A 17,957-nucleotide genomic window follows, 5' to 3' on the forward strand; every position below is an offset into this window, starting at 1 on the left:
GCTGTATATCGAATACAAGACATTTAAAAGAATGTAGATCATATTTTGTCTGCCTGATCAGATGTTTGGAGAAGGACCTATTTATTTTTTTTTTCACTTCTGACCACTGTTTTTATGTTTGCTTCAGTTTATCGGTCAATTCAGAGTTATTCCCCTTAGATAATATTCTCGGGTAGGTATCATCTCTATGTATATTGTCAATTGTCAAAGATATATTGTCAGAGTAAAAGCCTACATACTGCTGGACTTGAAAATATTTTCTACTAAAGAACCTGTTTCTGTTTTGTTACTGTTGCTTGACATCATTACAGGCACCGACAGTGCTTCGCAGTAAAGAGCAAGCAACAAAGATTAAGATTAAGACAAAAGTCACAATGACAGACTGATAAAAGAAGTTTACAGATGCATCTCTGGAAGGAAATGGAAAAATACATTTATTCCTAGACGCCGGGATCAAATGACGTCACGCTTATTGTGTAAATAGCTAACATTGTTTCATCTGTTGTCCTGCTTTGCATGTGCTTGCCTTTTCTTTCTTTAATGATTTAGTTTGCTGTGTATAATTTTCGTTGCACTGTTCTTTCGCATTTGCTTTTATCGTTGTTTTTATGTACATGCCTGCACGAAGACTGCTTCCCCTGTTGCCAGACACTGATGCCGTTTGTGTTTTTTTTTTATTTGCCGTAGAGAAGCCTATCTGTTGTCAGCTGGTCGAGTACACTGGCTGGGCAGATTAGACATTCAAACTTCAGTAAGAGCCAAGTGATCTGGTTTGCAGTAGAGACAGTGTACTGTTTGTTTGTTGATGTTTTAAAATTAGTTTGTTGATGTTTTAAACTTAGTTTTCTATGTGCTTTAAACTTAGTCTTGTATGTGCTTTCTTTTATATGATCTAGAGGTGCTAAAGGCTACACCAACCTCAGTAAATATGCTGCTAGCATTCACTGAATCTTAAAATGCCTATAAAATTTCTTTTGCCTTTTATTTGTCTTTTATATATAGCTGCTGCCAAAATTAGCACCTTCTATGCAATAAACTTACTTCGTAGTGTATTATATGTATATCATTTTCCTTTTATTTATGTACTTATTTTATACAGGTTCGTGTTTATATGTGCTATGTATGTAAGTTTCTTTTTAATCATAGAACCATGTCATTCTTAACCGCTGTAATGTAATTTATGTTCTAATATGCCTAACTTTCGCTTATCTTTCTTTTTAGCCGCTTTATCTTTGTTAATTTCTGTTGTTGTTTTTTTGTTTGTCGGGAAATAGCTCATGAGCTAATGTTCTTTGTTATACTTTATCTGACGTAAAATAAAGATTCTTGCGTCTTGTATCTTATTGCGCTAACGTCATTATGTTACACATTATGTTACACATAACGTTAAGAGGGCAAAATGTGAAAGAATTGTAAAGACATGAAATAAAAACACCTAGCAATGATCTTACATTTTAATTCTGTTGTTACAATGATACAACTGAAAAAAATATCGGATTAAACAACTTATATGCGGAAGGACAAAATTACTTAATTTTATCGAGCTTTCCCGTCGAATAGGCAGCGGCTTGTCCAATCCGATTATTTCATTCTGATTCGGTTTTTGTCTCTAACGGTGAAATTGATTATCGCCGAACATTTCCGAATATGATTAAAAATGGCTGCCTAACCTGTCAAAATTGGAAGTTGGTTTGAATAAATTTCGAGAAAGCTGTATTTTTTCCTGATTCATATAAACACAAACAGGCATATGGACGCAGTAAGCTTTTCTGAATATCCTTTCATAAACATCATGTAACAGCTGTTTTCTTTTTATTCAAAATAGGCTTTTGCGGCAAAATATTCATGTTTGCACAGGAATCAAGGGATTTGGTTCAAAATTTATGTCTATGCACAGACTCTTGGAGCATGTTTTATAAATACAATCCAATAAAAAGTAAAGACAACTTACTCCGAGCGATTCAACGCAACTTGAATGTCCAAGGAATACAAGCTAAATAAGTCCGAGCTTGGTTGGTGTTGCGTAGTCAAATGTATCCCGGTACAACCCGTTTTCGGACACCTAACGGTATATCACTACCATTTTGCTACGTAGAAAATGTACAACAATTATAAATGCTGGAGTTTTGTTCAACAATCATTTATCCTAAAAAATACGCAAGTAAACAAACCTCATCCCGCAGCATGTTTTAGATATCCTTTCCAACATGGCTGACCTACTTTTCCATTAACCGGAAGTTGTACAACCCGTTTTCGGACACCTGCTTCAAAATATACTGCGCTCCAAAGTTTACGTCACAAAAAGTCAGAAACAGTTTAAACAAATTTCGAACATTCATTTTAACTGTTAGTATCAAGAAAACTACCCAAAACGAATTTATAAAGTATTTTCAGTGTTAGTTTATGGAGTAAGTTGGTGGGATCAGCACAAATGGGACACAGGAACGTGTCTCCTATTCTGATTACCCTCACTGTTACATACAATATGATAAGTGTACCCATCCCTTACATATTATCATCATAAGGTCTGTATGATCCCCTAGTGGGCACATGATTCAGGGTTCAAATTTAGACAAGCATACAAGCTAAATGTTAGTGGAATTTGAGAATAGCTAGTGAGCTTGAAATGTACTAGCTAATTTCAGCTAGTCAATAATATACCAAGCAAATGTCTTCAAAGCTTGAATAAATTTTGTTCTGCAGGTATACATTTTTCTGCATGAAAGGAATATTATCGTGTATGTTTATAAATGATATTTCATTGTTCAACAAAACTCTGATATAATGCATGATTGCAGCTTGCATCAAGTTAACATGGAAGGATTTGACATTAGCTTGTAAGTGGATAAAAATGGCACTAGCTATTTTAAGCTAATAGATTTTTTTTGTGACTGGCTACTTACAGAGATTAATCAGTAGGTTTTGACCAGTAAAATATTAATAAAGTAAATTAAATATTATTGTTTAATATTAGCCGGTATCTTTTCATATTAGCTAGTGAACAAAAAGGGCACTAGCTACTTTTAGCTAGTAGAAAATGTTGCTAAATTTGACCCCTGTGATTCTGAAAAGAAACAGAAAAAAAACTTTACTACTACTATTTAAAATTTCATTAACCAATTGATTAAAAAAACCTCGTAAGGTACACGGGTCTATAAGTGGTAACTTTTTGTGTGAAGAATACTTTTGCAAAATTTGATAGTGGGGGCGGAGCCTGTAAAATAACCTCATCTGTCGGACGACAGAGCTTTCAACATGAAAACATTGGATTTATTTCTAAAAAACACAAATTTTGGACGTGATATTTTGGGAATAGTGAAAAAATTAAAAATGTAACAGTATATAAGTTTTTATTATTTGCTTACCCTTTTAATTTCTTTTTTTTTCAAAACTACCAGCGTGACATTTGTATGGTTTTTGTTAACAAAGCATGCGTGTGGGAAACCGGGAGGGGCGTGTTTTCCAGGAAAACTAAAACATCACCGGGCCTGGCCGAATACGGGTTGTGTCCGAAAATAGGTTGTCGCGGGATACAAGCAGAGCCATGACACAGACGATATCATCAATGATTATAATAAAAATACTCACCGCCAGAGTCATCTGGCGATGATCTGCTATGATGGCTGGGAGGTCTGAGGTGCTGGTTCATAAAACTATGTTTTTTGTCAGGGCCACGGGTTCGCTCCCCGCTGTGGGCAATTTTTTTTTTCGAAATTATTTTTTATCTTGAGATTATATTATTAAAGTGACATTATGTGCATCTTATTGCACAAAATGTGTTTTGGGTGAATGTTTCATAAAAGCAATTTTCGGTTGCTGTGCATTTAAATGTCTTTAATTAAATGGTTCTGGGATGATCTGTGTATGAAAAGAACTGGAACCACTGACTTACCCTTGCATGATCGTAAGAGGCGGCTAATAGGGTCTTAACACTTTGGTTTTGCTGTAACTCTGTGATTTGAGCAGGTATGCAAATTTTGATTCCATACCTCATGTTTTTATTTCGATGTAAATGAGGTGTGAAACCAAAATTTGTAGTCCTGTTTGGCGCCATATAACCTATATTGTGTTGGTGTGCCATAAACACGACTGTGGATTGGAACCATCTGTCAAGTGAGATAGTCGGCGCACAGACAGTTGAGGGCTTTAAGTCTGCCCTCCCTCAGTATTACTAGCGCACTCCTCCCGGTGTCCTACGCTGTAAAAGGCCCTACACCTTATCGAAGCAGAAGCAGAAACCCATATAAATAAATAAATTAAAGACAATGCCACATAAGTATTTGAAGCTGATTCTTTAGAAATAAAGAAATCGGACTAACAAAATAATAATTCTTTTCTTCAATATTCTTCGCAATTATCTCCCTTACCTATAGGTAGAGAATTCTGAAGTTCAAGGGAAGCAACTCCTGCATGCAGTTTGACTTTTCTTAAAAAGACTGCCCCAGTCAAAATAAGAAAAGTCATATTTGGAAAGTTAATTATTATTTCGTACTGGTAACAGGAAGAGTTTGTAAGAAGCTGTAATTTCCTCCACCCTTTTTACACAGACGTCTATTTCAACTGGATTTTCATTCATCAGTAAAGACTTGTATACTTAGTATACATTGTTTTTTTTGGCAAATATTTCATTTTCCATCAAATACATTAAATAGCATTTATTCTGTAAAAGAAATATTCTCTGGGCCGCTATGTTACTTTGTATTTAAATGGTAAAATTGACAAAAGGGACGCAGATCAATTATATAGAGAGCAATATTTTCTTTTTGTTCATTTAAATGTTACCAGAGAGATGCTTCTCTTGGGAAAATTTTAATTGACGGTTTTCCTTTAGAGGGATATTATGCATTAGAAAATGGGGATTGGCATTCTTTAATCTTTTTGGGGACAGTGTCTTACATTAAATCATGGGCATTTGTACTCTAAGTGTTATATGTTGGGCTTTAGTTGTTTCACACACTCGAAGTACTCTAGTTTCACAACTCTAAGAACATAATTTCTTTGCATTTACAGGGTTGGACTCCAGGGGGCCACCGCAGTAAACAAAGTAAGATTACCAATACTTTCGTCACTATGACACTATGTAAAACAAAAAAAGGTTGTAAAAAGTATATAAAGTCGTTTTTGTTTGTGGTGAGTGGCAAAGGATTTTTGAGTGTTTTTATGAAGGTATGAAGAACATATTATTTAAATATTCATGTATCTTGAAAGGAAACATATTTTATGTAATACAGTAGTTAATAATTGGTATTATTTGATGTAGATAGTCAGATAATATCAATTATTAACTATTGTATTACATAAAATATTTTTCCTTTCAAGACACATGAATATTTAAATAATATTTAACTTAATCATTATCATTAACTTAATGCATATCTTTCCTATCTGTATATGAAGCATATTTTAACATGTTTATCAGGAAAAGCGTGCTATATAAATTTTGTATAATAAATACTGGTTCATAATGTTTTCCAGGATCTGCAGCTAAAGACCCTTTAGATGATTTACTTGGAGATCTCCTTGATGATGGTAAATATGACAAGCATTTGATTAGATTTTAGTTATAAGTTCTATCATTTCCTTTGTAGTATATTTTTTGTTCGAAGATATAACATGCATTTAAATGAAGAAGTGTTTGTCATGATAATAAAAGATTTTTTTCACAGCACAGAAGCTGTAATGCCTGTTTATAAAGAATTATTAGCCCTGTAGGTCAAAGGTTAAGGTCAGATGTGTCAGTCATATTTCATATCCAGAGTATAACTAGAACCTTCAAGAGTGCAGTAACCCACAATTTTCCTACCACTAACCCCCGCCCACAAAAAAATGTTGTTTCTTTTGCACAGTTACCTTCTTGTACCTAAGTATCCTAACACCACCACCACACAAAATCCCCACCATAGCACCTCAAACCTCACCATACCGCCACATTACCATTGTGTCTGTCTTGTTTCATGGTTTAGATTTTTTTCTCAACTTTTACTTTCTTTTGCCTCGGTATCCCATCACTGCTGCCACAAAAAAAAAATGCCCGAGCTCACTGATCTTTAACTATGGAAGTATATTGTCTTCAGATTTTAAATTGTGGTTTCTCATCATCACTCTCATCATATGCTTCTGTGACACTAATACTGCATGAATGAAGGTCCCGTTTTACATAGAATTTACCTATTTTTATGCCCCAGAAGGGAGGCATATTAGTTTTCAACTCTCCGTCCATTCGTTCGTCACAATAACTTTTTGCATGAAGGGAACGTTAACTTTTTGCATGAAGGCACTTTACTCGCGAACCACTGCACCCAGGACCTTCAAACTTTACATGCTAATAGTACTTATTGAGTACATGACCACTATTGACTTTGGGGTCACCAGGTCAAAGGTCAAGGCGCTGCGGGGGGCATTTGTCACCATTAGTGACAGCTCTTGTTTAGCACAACACTAACTTTAGCATTTTCTCAATGGATGTGTTTCAGACTATTCTGACATATATCTGGTTTACAGTTGCCTTTAAGATTATTGATAAAAATTGTTTGCATTATGAAATTTTTAAAATAATTTTCTTCATTATTTTCTTTGGTTATGCCCCTTTTCACTATCCATCATCAAAATAGTCAAGTGGGCTACCTCTTGTGATTTTTTACTGCAGATAAAGGAAGTCCACCAAAAAAGAATACAAACAGCAATGCTGGGAGACAACAGTTTTCTGCCAAGAAACAAAGGTGTGTCAAAATTTTCTTAAATTTTTGCCTTTTGACAGTGTATGGGCAGTATGCTTGTCTGTGACGGGTTTAAATGTTTAAATAGGGCATTGTCATAATTTTAGCCAACGTGATCTGTAAAAGAAGGAAGTTGCTGGTAGGGTTTGACTTCAGTCTTTACATGGTGTCTGTAGAGGACACACAGTCCAACACCTGACTTAGAAAATGGTACTAGTTATTTATGCCCCCAGCATCTACTGATGCGGGAGGCATATAGTGATTGTCCTGTCCGTCCGTTCGTCCATCTGTACGAGGTTAATCAAATGGGACCATTTCGTCTAGCATCAATACCCCTAACTAGAATGACTTGATACTAATGCAGATGTAACCTGTGACCATTCCTCATCTTCAGACATCACCTGACCTCAGTTTGACCTTGACCTCGTTTTGGACTTAGGTTGCTTTGTATCGACAAGGATGCCACCGGGGGCATCAAGCATTTATTGAACACAGCTCCTTGTTTTCAGTTCTAAAATGAATTTTTAACCATGGATGAAAGAAGTTAATAGTAATAAATTGTGTTTGTAAAATATAAACATTTAAGATACAGATTAAATCTGTAGATTTACACACTTTGTAAAATGCTCAAAATTGCTTTTTGGTAGTCTACCTGTGGAGTCTTGTATTATTAACAGAAATGACATAGATGGTATGATAATCAGCCATGTTCAGTTGTTTGCTTGTTGATAACATATTTATGTTTAACTTTGAGCAGCTCTAAGGATGAGGATTTCTACAGTAGCTTGGCCCAAGCAGCAGAGGATGCTGAGTTGTCAGATGTGTCCGAGGCTGATGTCAACAAAATGGCTAAAAGTATTGCAGTATGTATATTTTATCTTTGCATACAATACATAAGTATTCCTTAGTACACAACAGTTCCAGGGAAAAGTTTTAACTTTTACAGAAAGGCCCTCCAGAAGGCAACTTTCAGTGAGTTTTAGACTATTCTGTACAAATACTATTTAATTCACACATTGAATACAGTATTAACCTACTTGCCTCTTTTCGTTGCGAGTTTTGTTACTTCTGATTTGGATGTAGATTTCTTTCATATTACAAAGCTTACAAGTGCAGGGTTGGCAGTTCTACCCAGATACCTGTCCATGCCTGAGGTAATGTCTGGAGGGTCCCTGAAGTCTGCCTCCAACAGTAAAACTGAAATACAGTTGTATTGATGGGACTTAAAATCAATAGACAGACTTAACTTTCTCCAGAATACATCAAGTCTTGATTATGCTCCCTTTGCAAGACACGTATTTTTGCTCTTTCAGGATCTAGATGACTTGGATGCTGATTTGTTTCCAGTCACTGGTGGCAGTACTAAAACTCCAAAACGTGGCAGTCTGAAGGACAAAACTGGCAAGGGAGGAACACCACGGAGAACTGGTACCCCAAGGTCGAGAGGTGGCACTCCCAGAGCATCTTCACCTCCTCTCAGGATGTCTTCCCCTGGTAATAGAGTGATCTCCCCTACACACCAGAGAGTAACTTCACCTCCAGCACGAGGGACTCCCACTGGCAGAGACACACCAGGGAGCCAGCACTCTGGAATTGATTCTAACAGACCAGGAAGTGGCTCTAAAAAATCATCAGTCAAAAGGTCACAGTCTCCAACAAGTGAACCAACCGCTGACTATAGACCTACAACTGCTCCAGGAAAAATGACAGGCAAGTTCAATGAAGCAGATCTTATTTTTTTTTTTTTTTTTTGTCAATGGATTCATTGGGATATATCTTAAGTATTTTGTTTATTCATGGACAGTAGTAAACTTGTAGTATAAGTTTGTTCTTATTAGTAGTTTCATTGATGTAACTGAATGAAACATTTTCCAGAATTGAATTTCATTGTATTTTGATTTTTTGCTTGTATATTTTTGTTTTCAGATTTAAATGAAAGGGCTAGTGTTGGACTGAAGCCGGGACAGGAGCAAGAAAGACCTAGAACAGTTCCTAAAACCAGGTCTTTTGACTTTGGAGGTAAATTCTTCTATAATTTATTCTAATAAATAAGTCTAAAAAAGTTATATCTCTAGTGTGAAGTGTTAATCTGGATTGTTCGTATAAAATTATGCCTAGCAAACATGCATGCACATCCGGATACAGGACTTGAGGATGTGCTGGATGCATTCGACAATACGGGTTCAGTGTAGAGGTTATTCGTTAGATCTGTAATGAAATAAATAATTTGTATAAGGTCATACTAATTGCTCCTTGTGTCTTGTGTAGGAGCTACAACACACAGTTTGTGGAAGACTTGCCATTTGTCTAGGACTGGTACAATGTTTTTAATGTTGCTGACTATGAAATTCTAGTCAGTAGTTTTTTGTTTATATTTGAATAACAGCCTCTCAGCATGATACAAATGTCCTAACAATAACAGCCTCTCAACATGAAGTTTGTACAATGTCAATGGAAGCAGTCAATACTGTACATGTAATTATATTCACTTTGTAAACATTGTGTGCTCGGCTGCCAACATAAAGAAAATTAATGAATTTGTTCCCATGACAGGTAGATTCATAAGTATGCACTCAGGCAAAGCAAAAGTACAGAAGTCACTATAATTTACCAGATATAAGCAATACATTAAGAATAGAAATATATTTTTAATTTTTCAAATTCTGATAATAATTTGAATAACCTAATTAGGCTATTATAATAATTTGTAATCTGTACTTGGCTATGATTCATAACATCTCAGTAGTAATTCACAACCAAATTGATTGGTATTGCAAAGTATTATTCCCTTTTATAACACATCCATTTTTACTGTAGGACAGTATGCTGAGGAAATGACTTTATTTGTAGCACTTATTGATAACATGTAAACAATGGGAACAAATATGCAATCACAGTAACAATAATTGATCTAACATGTCAATAAAAACACACGATGGCATAAATCACATAGTAACAAACAAAAGGTGACATTGTTACACATCAGTTTACCTACTAATATTTCTAATTGATTTTAAAACAATTTGTAGTAATTTTACTGTTTTGACTTACTATAAATTATGTGAAAATGATTGTCATGATTAATACATTTGTCATCAACAAGGGAATAAACCTGGTTTTCATTACATAGGTCACATATAAGCTCTGTGTACTTATATTTCCTCAAGTCATAAATTCATGTGAATGCAAACTCCACAAATAAAAGTGCTCATACAGTGGCTTAAGATAAACCAGGGACTGCTAGGATAGTCCTGTTGTGTTCTGTTGTTATATGGTCTTGTGTATGTTGCAGATTTTGATGCGGATGATCCCCTTGCTGGTATCCCTCTTTCTGATGATGAAGAAGACTTTGGGATACCAACAAAGAAAGCAGCACCTAAACAGCAAGTTACCAGGCAGAAATCAAATGAAAATCTGTCACCTAGATCATCAGCTGCAGTTACTTTAGAATCGAAACAAGGTAGGTTCACAGATCATTAGCTGCAGTTACATTAGACAGGTAACAAGGTAGGTTCACAGATCATTAGCTGCAGTTACATTAGACAGGTAACAAGGTAAGTTCACAGATCATTAGCTGCAGTTACATTAGACAGGTAACAAGGTAAGTTCACAGATCATTAGCTGCAGTTACTTTTTAGACAGGTAACAAGGTAGGTTCACAGATCATTAGCTGCAGTTACATTAGACAGGTAACAAGGTAAGTTCACAGATCATCAGCTGCAGTTACATTAGACAGGTAACAAGGTAGGTTCACAGATCATAAGCTGCAGTTACTATAGACAGGAAACAAGGTAGGTTCACAGATCATCAGCTGCAGTTACTTTAGACAGGTAACAAGGTAGGTTCACAGATCATCAGCTGCAGTTACTTTAGACAGGAAACAAGGTAGGTTCACAGATCATCAGCTGCAGTTACTTTAGATATGAAACAAGGTAAGTTCACAGATCATCAGCTGCAGTTACTTTAGATATGAAACAAGGTAAGTTCACAGATCATCAGCTGCAGTTACTTTAGATATGAAACAAGGTGAACTCACAGATCATCAGCTGCAGTTACTTTAGATATGAAACAAGGTAAGTTCACAGATTGGCAGGTCCAGTTACTTTAGATATGAAACAAGGTAAATTCACAGGTCATCAGCTGCAGTTACTTTAGATATGAAACAAGGTAAGTTCACAGATCATCAGCTGCAGTTACTTTAGATATGAAACAAGGTAAGTTCACAGGTCATCAGCTGCAGTTACTTTAGATATGAAACAAGGTAAGTTCACAGATCATCAGCTGCAGTTACTTTAGATATGAAACAAGGTGAACTCACAGATCATCAGCTGCAGTTACTTTAGATATGAAACAAGGTAAGTTCACAGATTGGCAGATCCAGTTACTTTAGATATGAAACAAGGTAAGTTCACAGGTCATCAGCTGCAGTTACTTTAGATACGAAACAAGGTAAGTTCACAGGCCGACACATCTAGTTACTTTAGATATGAAACAAGGTGAACTCACAGATCATCAGCTGCAGTTACTTTAGATATGAAACAAGGTAAACTCACAGATCATCAGCTGCAGTTACTTTAGATATGAAATAATAAGGTAATCACACAGATCATCAGCTGCAGTTACTTTAGATATTATACAAGGTGAACTCACAGATCATCAGCTGCAGTTACTTTAGATATGAAACAAGGTAAGTTCTCAGATCATCAGCTGCAGTTACTTTAGATATAAAACAAGGTAAGTTCACAGGTCATCAGCTGCAGTTACTTTAGATATGAAACAAGGTGGACTCACAGATCATCAGCTGCAGTTACTTTAGATATAAAACAAGGTAAGTTCACAGATCATCAGCTGCAGTTACTTTAGATATAAAACAAGGTAAGTTCACAGATCATCAGCTGCAGTTACTTTAGATATGAAACAAGGTAGGTTCACAGATCATCAGCTGCAGTTACTTTAGATATAAAACAAGGTAAGTTCACAGATCATCAGCTGCAGTTACTTTAGATATGAAACAAGGTAAGTTCTCAGATCATCAGCTGCAGTTACTTTAGATATGAAACAAATTAAGTTCACAGATCATCAGCTGCAGTAACTTTAAACATGAAACAAGGTAAGTTCACAGGTCATCAGCTGCAGTTACTTTAGATATGAAACAAGGTAAGTTCACAGATCATTAACTTCTTCATAAAGAACTTTTTCTAGCTTAAGTGAGACACAAATATACAGAATGTAGTAAACCACTTGGTTAAAGAACAATTTGAAATGTACGACAGATGAAGCAGCCAAGATTAAATGACGAATATTTGAAAAACAAGAAACATTGCCATTATTTACCTGGTATTGTTAAAGACAACAGGTCTCATACTCCTGTTTGTTTTTTGTGACATCTGTGCAGAAGATATTTCAGAGTTTTGTTTTTCCATTTTGCTGTAGAATCGCCCAGACAGAAGAGCTTGTTTGACCGACCTCCTACTCGTAGTGGAAGTACAAAGACCGAGTCGCCAGAAAAAGAACAGGAACCTGTCCCAGTACAGAAACAGAACACATCTAAACCTGGTAAGTGTTTGTTTTTTACTTCCTTACTCAAATATATTTCAGGTATGTAGCCCAGCAGCACAAATATATTACACAATGTCTTGTTAAAAAAACTCTCTTCACAAATGAAAAAGTTTAAATAAAGTTTTCCTCAAATTTCTAGAAAAATAGCACTGTAGGCAATAAATTTAAATAATAATCATAAATTGGTGTTGTAAGAGTTTAAAGAGATGGTGGTATACCAGTAAGTGAAAAAAAAGAATTGGTTCTATAAGAATTGGTAATTTACAGACTTTTACTGAGATATATTTCTTGTTTGCACACAGGAATATATTGTCCAGTGCTGAAATGTACATTTATTGTTTTGCAGGTGTTACAAAGAAGAAAACTGAGGAGGCATTATTCAGTGATGATGATGATTTCCTTGGAGGCCTTGGAATAGAAGAAAAGGGTGCTGCCCCTAAACCTAAGGCCAAATTACCTGATGATGATGAAGACAATAGGCCAGCCAAGTCAGCGATGGATAAACTTCTTGGGAAAAGTTCTGTAGCGAAACATCTGGAAACAGCAAAGGAAAGAAAGGAGTTTGTTCTTGATGCAAAATACACACAACCACAAGGAGGTAAAGTTACAATATTTTGACAATTTTAAGTGATCAGAGAAGGTCATATCCTGTCAAACCTGTCTGTAAAAATCACTATTTGAAAATGAAAAAAGTGGTCTTTGTTGACAGGTGTCTGTTAACACAAATTAGTTTACACTATTTATGGTCAAGCAGGAAGGAAAATTTTTGCCTTCATAAGCAGGTGGTCTTTATTTAGAGGTAGTCTTTAACACAAGTCTGGCTGAATTGATATATTTTACTATATTTTGTAGGGAAAAGGGATGCATTTCCAAGTTGAACATCATTTTTGTTATCTTAACTCTATGTCATAAACATCATTGTAATTTTACATAGAGGATATTTGTTTAAAAGATTAGAATATGTTGCAAAAGTGAACACCACATGCAGTATTTTCATGAGTATTGTAGCCATGGGTGAAAATAGTGGTAGATATTTTGATCTTACATGTAAAACATTTTTTTTTTTTTCATATTTTGAATAAACCTATTTTATAGTTTCTTACTATTGTAATGTGCTTTTATATCTTATCACTATTAAATATCAGATATATTTCATTCTAATATTTCAGCATGTAAAGTATGTTATTTTGATAAAGTACCAGTGTTTGTTTTTTTTAATTTTTGGAGGAAAAGTAGCAGGACCCTGTGGGTGGGGAAAATCTTGTCTGATAATGACTAAACTAGGGGAGAAACGGCATTGTAGAAAAATAGTGTTGAGAACAGTGAGGGCTATTCTACTCTTCTGGGTGCCAGCATCGTTGTCCCACCTCGGTTAAAGTTTTGTGTGCAAGTTCATATCTCAGTAGCCATTGCATGTATTGGATTGAAACTTTGCAATAGGCTTCTTAGTCATCGTAACTACTGAAATAACAAAGCTTGATAACTCCTGGTTGAATTTAATTCCATTTATGACCCATTTTCAACTTAAAATTTTGTGTTCATCTGTCATGCTGTATCTCAGTAACAAGTAAATGTATTGGATTGAAACTTCACAAAATGCTTCCCAGTCATCAGATCTACTTAAATAACCAGGTTAGATAATTCTTGGTTGAATTTTATTCAAATTATGACCCTTTTTAACTCGACTTTTCAAAGAAAAGGTAGAGCTATTGCGTCGCCGTTTGGTAAAATAATTGATAAAGTCAAATATCTCTGTTACTATCAAAGCTTTTGACTTGAAACTTAAAATAGTTATTTACTATCAAAGTCTACACAAGGAGAAACAATCCACATAACTCTGATTTGAATTTTGACAGAGTTATGCCCCTTTTTAACTTAGAATTTTTGGTTAAAGTTTTTGATAAAGTCAGATTTCTCTGTTACTATCAAAACTTTTGACTTGAAACTGAAAACAGTTATTTACTATCAAAATCTACACCAGGAGAAACAATCCACATAACTCTGTTATGCCCCTTTTTTGGTTAAATTTTTTTCTGGCAAAGCTCTAATTCAGAGTCAAGCACTGAGAAAAGTCAAGCGCACTGTTATCAGACAGCTCTTGTTTAACTTAGAAAATTTGGTGTAAGTTCTGCATGTAAGTTGTTGTCATTGCCATAATAAGAATTAAATTTATAATCAATTAGCTCAGTTACATAAATCTTGCCATGTTATGGCCCTTGTTTGACTAAGAAGCTGTGGAATAGTCGAGCACGCTCTTATGGACAGCTGCTGTATGTTACACTCCAGAAGAAGCACGTTATCTTTTGTTTTGAATGGTATGGTTTACATATTTACAAAGAGTTTTGGTTGAAATATTTGAAAAAAAAAATGAGAGGAATGTATGTCAAAAGGGTGAAAAACCTACCAAGTACCTATTCCACTACCCAATAGTTGGATGTTTGCATAGTTAACAAGTGACATCTCTTGAAAGAATATACTGTTTGAAGATGGAAAGGGGCTGAATTTTGGTCCCAAAAATGCCCAGAACCACACCAAATATTGAACATGTTGCTAGAGGTATAATTTTAAATGAAGCTTTAACATCACTAGGTGGGCAGGAGGCAGAGGATGATTACCTGTTTGGAAGTTACATGCCATCAGCAGTGGGCTCCAACAGTTCTAGACCAACATCACGCAGATCTGTTAGGTATGTAACACACTTTTTATTTGATTGTCTAATCTGTAAACCATTTAACACACATAAGTTGACCAGTTAATATTTTTGTTAAAAGAACTTATCAGATGTAAAATCAAACATTCCAGGTAAAACTTGCGTTTTGAAGTACCGGTATAAGTCGCACCATGAGAAAACCAACATAGTGCATTTACGACCAGCATGGATCCAGACCAGCCTGCGCGTCTGCGCAATCTGGTCAGGATCCATGCTGTTCGCTAACGGTTTCTCTAATTGCAATAGGCTTTTAAAGCGAACAGCATGGATCCTGACCAGACTGCACAAATGTGCAGGCTGGTCTGGATCCATGCTGGTCGCAAATGCACTGTGTTGGTTTTCTCATGGCACGGATCATTATTTATGTTTTACACAATTTTATTGCAGATTTCAGGATGATGATGATATATTTGGATTGAATGATGCCCCATCCACTAAATCAACTCCAGCAAAGAAGCCTGTGGAGGATAACAGTATGGACTGGCTGGAGATGGCCACAGGGGGGAAAACTGTGGATAAAACTCCGGCAAAGCCAGCAGAGATGCCAGCACAGAAACCTGTGGAGTCTAAACCAGTCACACCACCTAGCAAATCTAGCAAGGCAGCTGATTGGCTGGGACTGAAAAGTGATGATGAGGAAGAATTTGATTTTCTGAAAGCTTCGTCATTCTCAGCTCCTGCAAGGCAAGGCCAGCCGCTGGTAAGTCTGTTATCATTGGTGGTATGTGCACCCGAAAAACAAGAACCAGATTGTTTATTTACAAAGAGCTAGGTTAAGTTAGCTGTATATGTCTGTATCTCACTCTCTGTTATGGGGGCTTTATCTTGCCCTGTCGCTGTGGTCAGATCACTCTGCATCTGTATTGGTAGAGGTTGAATTGGCCCCTGAGCAGCTGCCATTGTATTAAAGCACCTTTGATAGTGTTTGTCAGGAAAAGGGTGCTATATAAATCTGGTGTAATAATAATATGTGTGTCTGCAAAACAAGGGCAGCAGCTGATTAGTCTGATATGAATGGTGCATGGTACATCTGCAAAACAAGGTTAGTGGCTGATAAGTCTTGTACCATTTGTGATATATGTGTCTGCAACATAAGACCAGCCTCTTTTAAGTCTGATATCACAGATAATAGGCACGTCTGTAAGACAGACAACATCTGGTAAGTTATGTATCACTAGTGATATGTATATCACACAGATCACTGGTTTAACAGCAGAAAAATTATGCTGGTATTATTTGCAATTGGTTACAATTATTTTTCTCAGTTTGCCATTTACATACAGTTGAAACATTGATGATGAATAATGCAAAAAATTAGAAAAACAGCTTATTGAACCTTCTATAATGGTGTGTACAACACATTAAGTTATGTTTTATTTTGCTTCCCTCATTACTGTCAGTTTCACTGCTATTTTACAAAATGTATATTTTCAGCTTGAGTCTCATTCCAAGCCATCTCAACAACCTGCAAGTAAAGTTAAAGCAGAAACTGGTCCCGCAAAAACTCCAGCCAAACAGCCAGAGCCCAAAACCTCTCAGTCAAGTGCAAAAGATGACTACCTGGGTCTTGGTGAAGAGGTAGATCCCAGTAAACTGCTCAGGTACATACTGATAGTCTGTCTAACAGGAGGTTTATATATTTATAGCTTTACCAGCCATTTTTATAATCATATCTATTTATAATATAACAGCATGTTCTCTGTGACTGGAAAGTAGCCTGGGAAAGTAGTCTGACAATTTTTAACATTTTTTATTTCTTCAAATTAATAACCTGGGGAAACTATTTTCTGACAGTGCCACTTATATTACACATGAAATATATGGTTGTTTGACAAAGAACAATAAATTTTAAAATCAGTAATCCATTACTTAAAATAGAAATTGGAAGTCCGTGGAGAAGACTGCTCAGGATCATGTTCTTAAGAAGGTTGCAAACATTTCTGGTCCATAGACAAATACCTGTTTGTACTGCCTAATGCTTTTCCAACAAGTGGTATCAGGTTTTAGATGTGTCAGAATGAACTTCAATGTGCTTTAGATTTTAGATTATAAGATAGATTAGCAGTTTTTTGGCCATGTTGCCTTGTTCACATTTCAAACATGTGCATATTATATGATCACATGTTAATTAGACTATTTATAGAAATTGACAATCAGCTGTAACTTGGACACTTAAAAGACAGATTTCAGTGAATGCCAATTAACATTGATAAGTGTAAATTTAGTGGGATCTTTAATACGGTACGTAGATATGAGTAGGCACAAATTATCAGTGACTTCCCAGGCTCATTGTAAAAATGAAGACCAATAATTTCAGTGTGGTTATAATATACAATGTAACCTTTGTTACAGTTTCTCTTGTATTTCTGTTTCTTTATCTACATGCTCAGATTACATTGACCTGTTCACAAAAAATGCAGAGATATTTTGAAAATTTAATGATATGAAACTATCATTGAATTGTTTTTAACATGTTCACTCTTGAAAACAGAACAAGTTTGTCATTTACCAGTTATTAGATAAATAAAACTCTTCAGAATTCAGGGTATTTAGTATAAAAAATCATTATTTTCCAGACATTATTTTATTCACACTGAAAATGTTAAGAATTTCATCTTTCTAGTTTCTAGTCAGTAGTTCCCTTTGATTTAAATCTGTTGCTGTAATTTGAGAGGGAGTAGATGATACCCCTTTATAGATTCCCAGTGGTGCTAGCTTACATTGTAAAAACAACATTAAATGCATGAGTTTGAAGCTTAGCTATGCTGTGAAGTATTTATCAACTTTTTCATTTTCTTGGAATGATTTTATGATGAAGTGCTTGTGTCTATGAAATCAAGTTGATGTCTTCATTTACAGTTATTTTCTCTCATTTACAAAAAAAAAGTTCTATTTGACAGCGTAGAAATTCAGGATTATTATGCCAGTGTTTAGCAATGTTTGGACATACAATGAGCTGGGTATTCAAGTCT

At 35.4% G+C, this 17,957-nt stretch overlaps 1 protein-coding gene across 1 annotated transcript in view; it reads left to right on the forward strand.

Annotated features, from left to right (window-relative positions):
- Positions 1-1,634: 1,634 nt before the first annotated feature.
- Positions 1,635-17,957, forward strand: part of LOC123562295 (fas-binding factor 1 homolog) — a 40,925-nt gene continuing 24,602 nt past the window's right edge. Inside the window, exons 1-13 of the mRNA XM_053537013.1 lie at positions 1,635-1,759; positions 5,011-5,044; positions 5,476-5,529; positions 6,647-6,719; positions 7,474-7,579; positions 8,030-8,426; positions 8,643-8,735; positions 10,009-10,176; positions 12,150-12,272; positions 12,622-12,873; positions 14,865-14,961; positions 15,373-15,685; positions 16,420-16,586. Coding sequence (XP_053392988.1) covers positions 1,751-1,759; positions 5,011-5,044; positions 5,476-5,529; positions 6,647-6,719; positions 7,474-7,579; positions 8,030-8,426; positions 8,643-8,735; positions 10,009-10,176; positions 12,150-12,272; positions 12,622-12,873; positions 14,865-14,961; positions 15,373-15,685; positions 16,420-16,586 — 1,886 coding nt within the window. The 5' untranslated portion in view covers positions 1,635-1,750. The remainder of the gene's footprint in view (positions 1,760-5,010; positions 5,045-5,475; positions 5,530-6,646; positions 6,720-7,473; positions 7,580-8,029; positions 8,427-8,642; positions 8,736-10,008; positions 10,177-12,149; positions 12,273-12,621; positions 12,874-14,864; positions 14,962-15,372; positions 15,686-16,419; positions 16,587-17,957) is intronic.

This window comes from Mercenaria mercenaria, chromosome 2, assembly GCF_021730395.1.
Source record: "Mercenaria mercenaria strain notata chromosome 2, MADL_Memer_1, whole genome shotgun sequence".
NCBI lineage: Eukaryota > Metazoa > Mollusca > Bivalvia > Venerida > Veneridae > Mercenaria > Mercenaria mercenaria.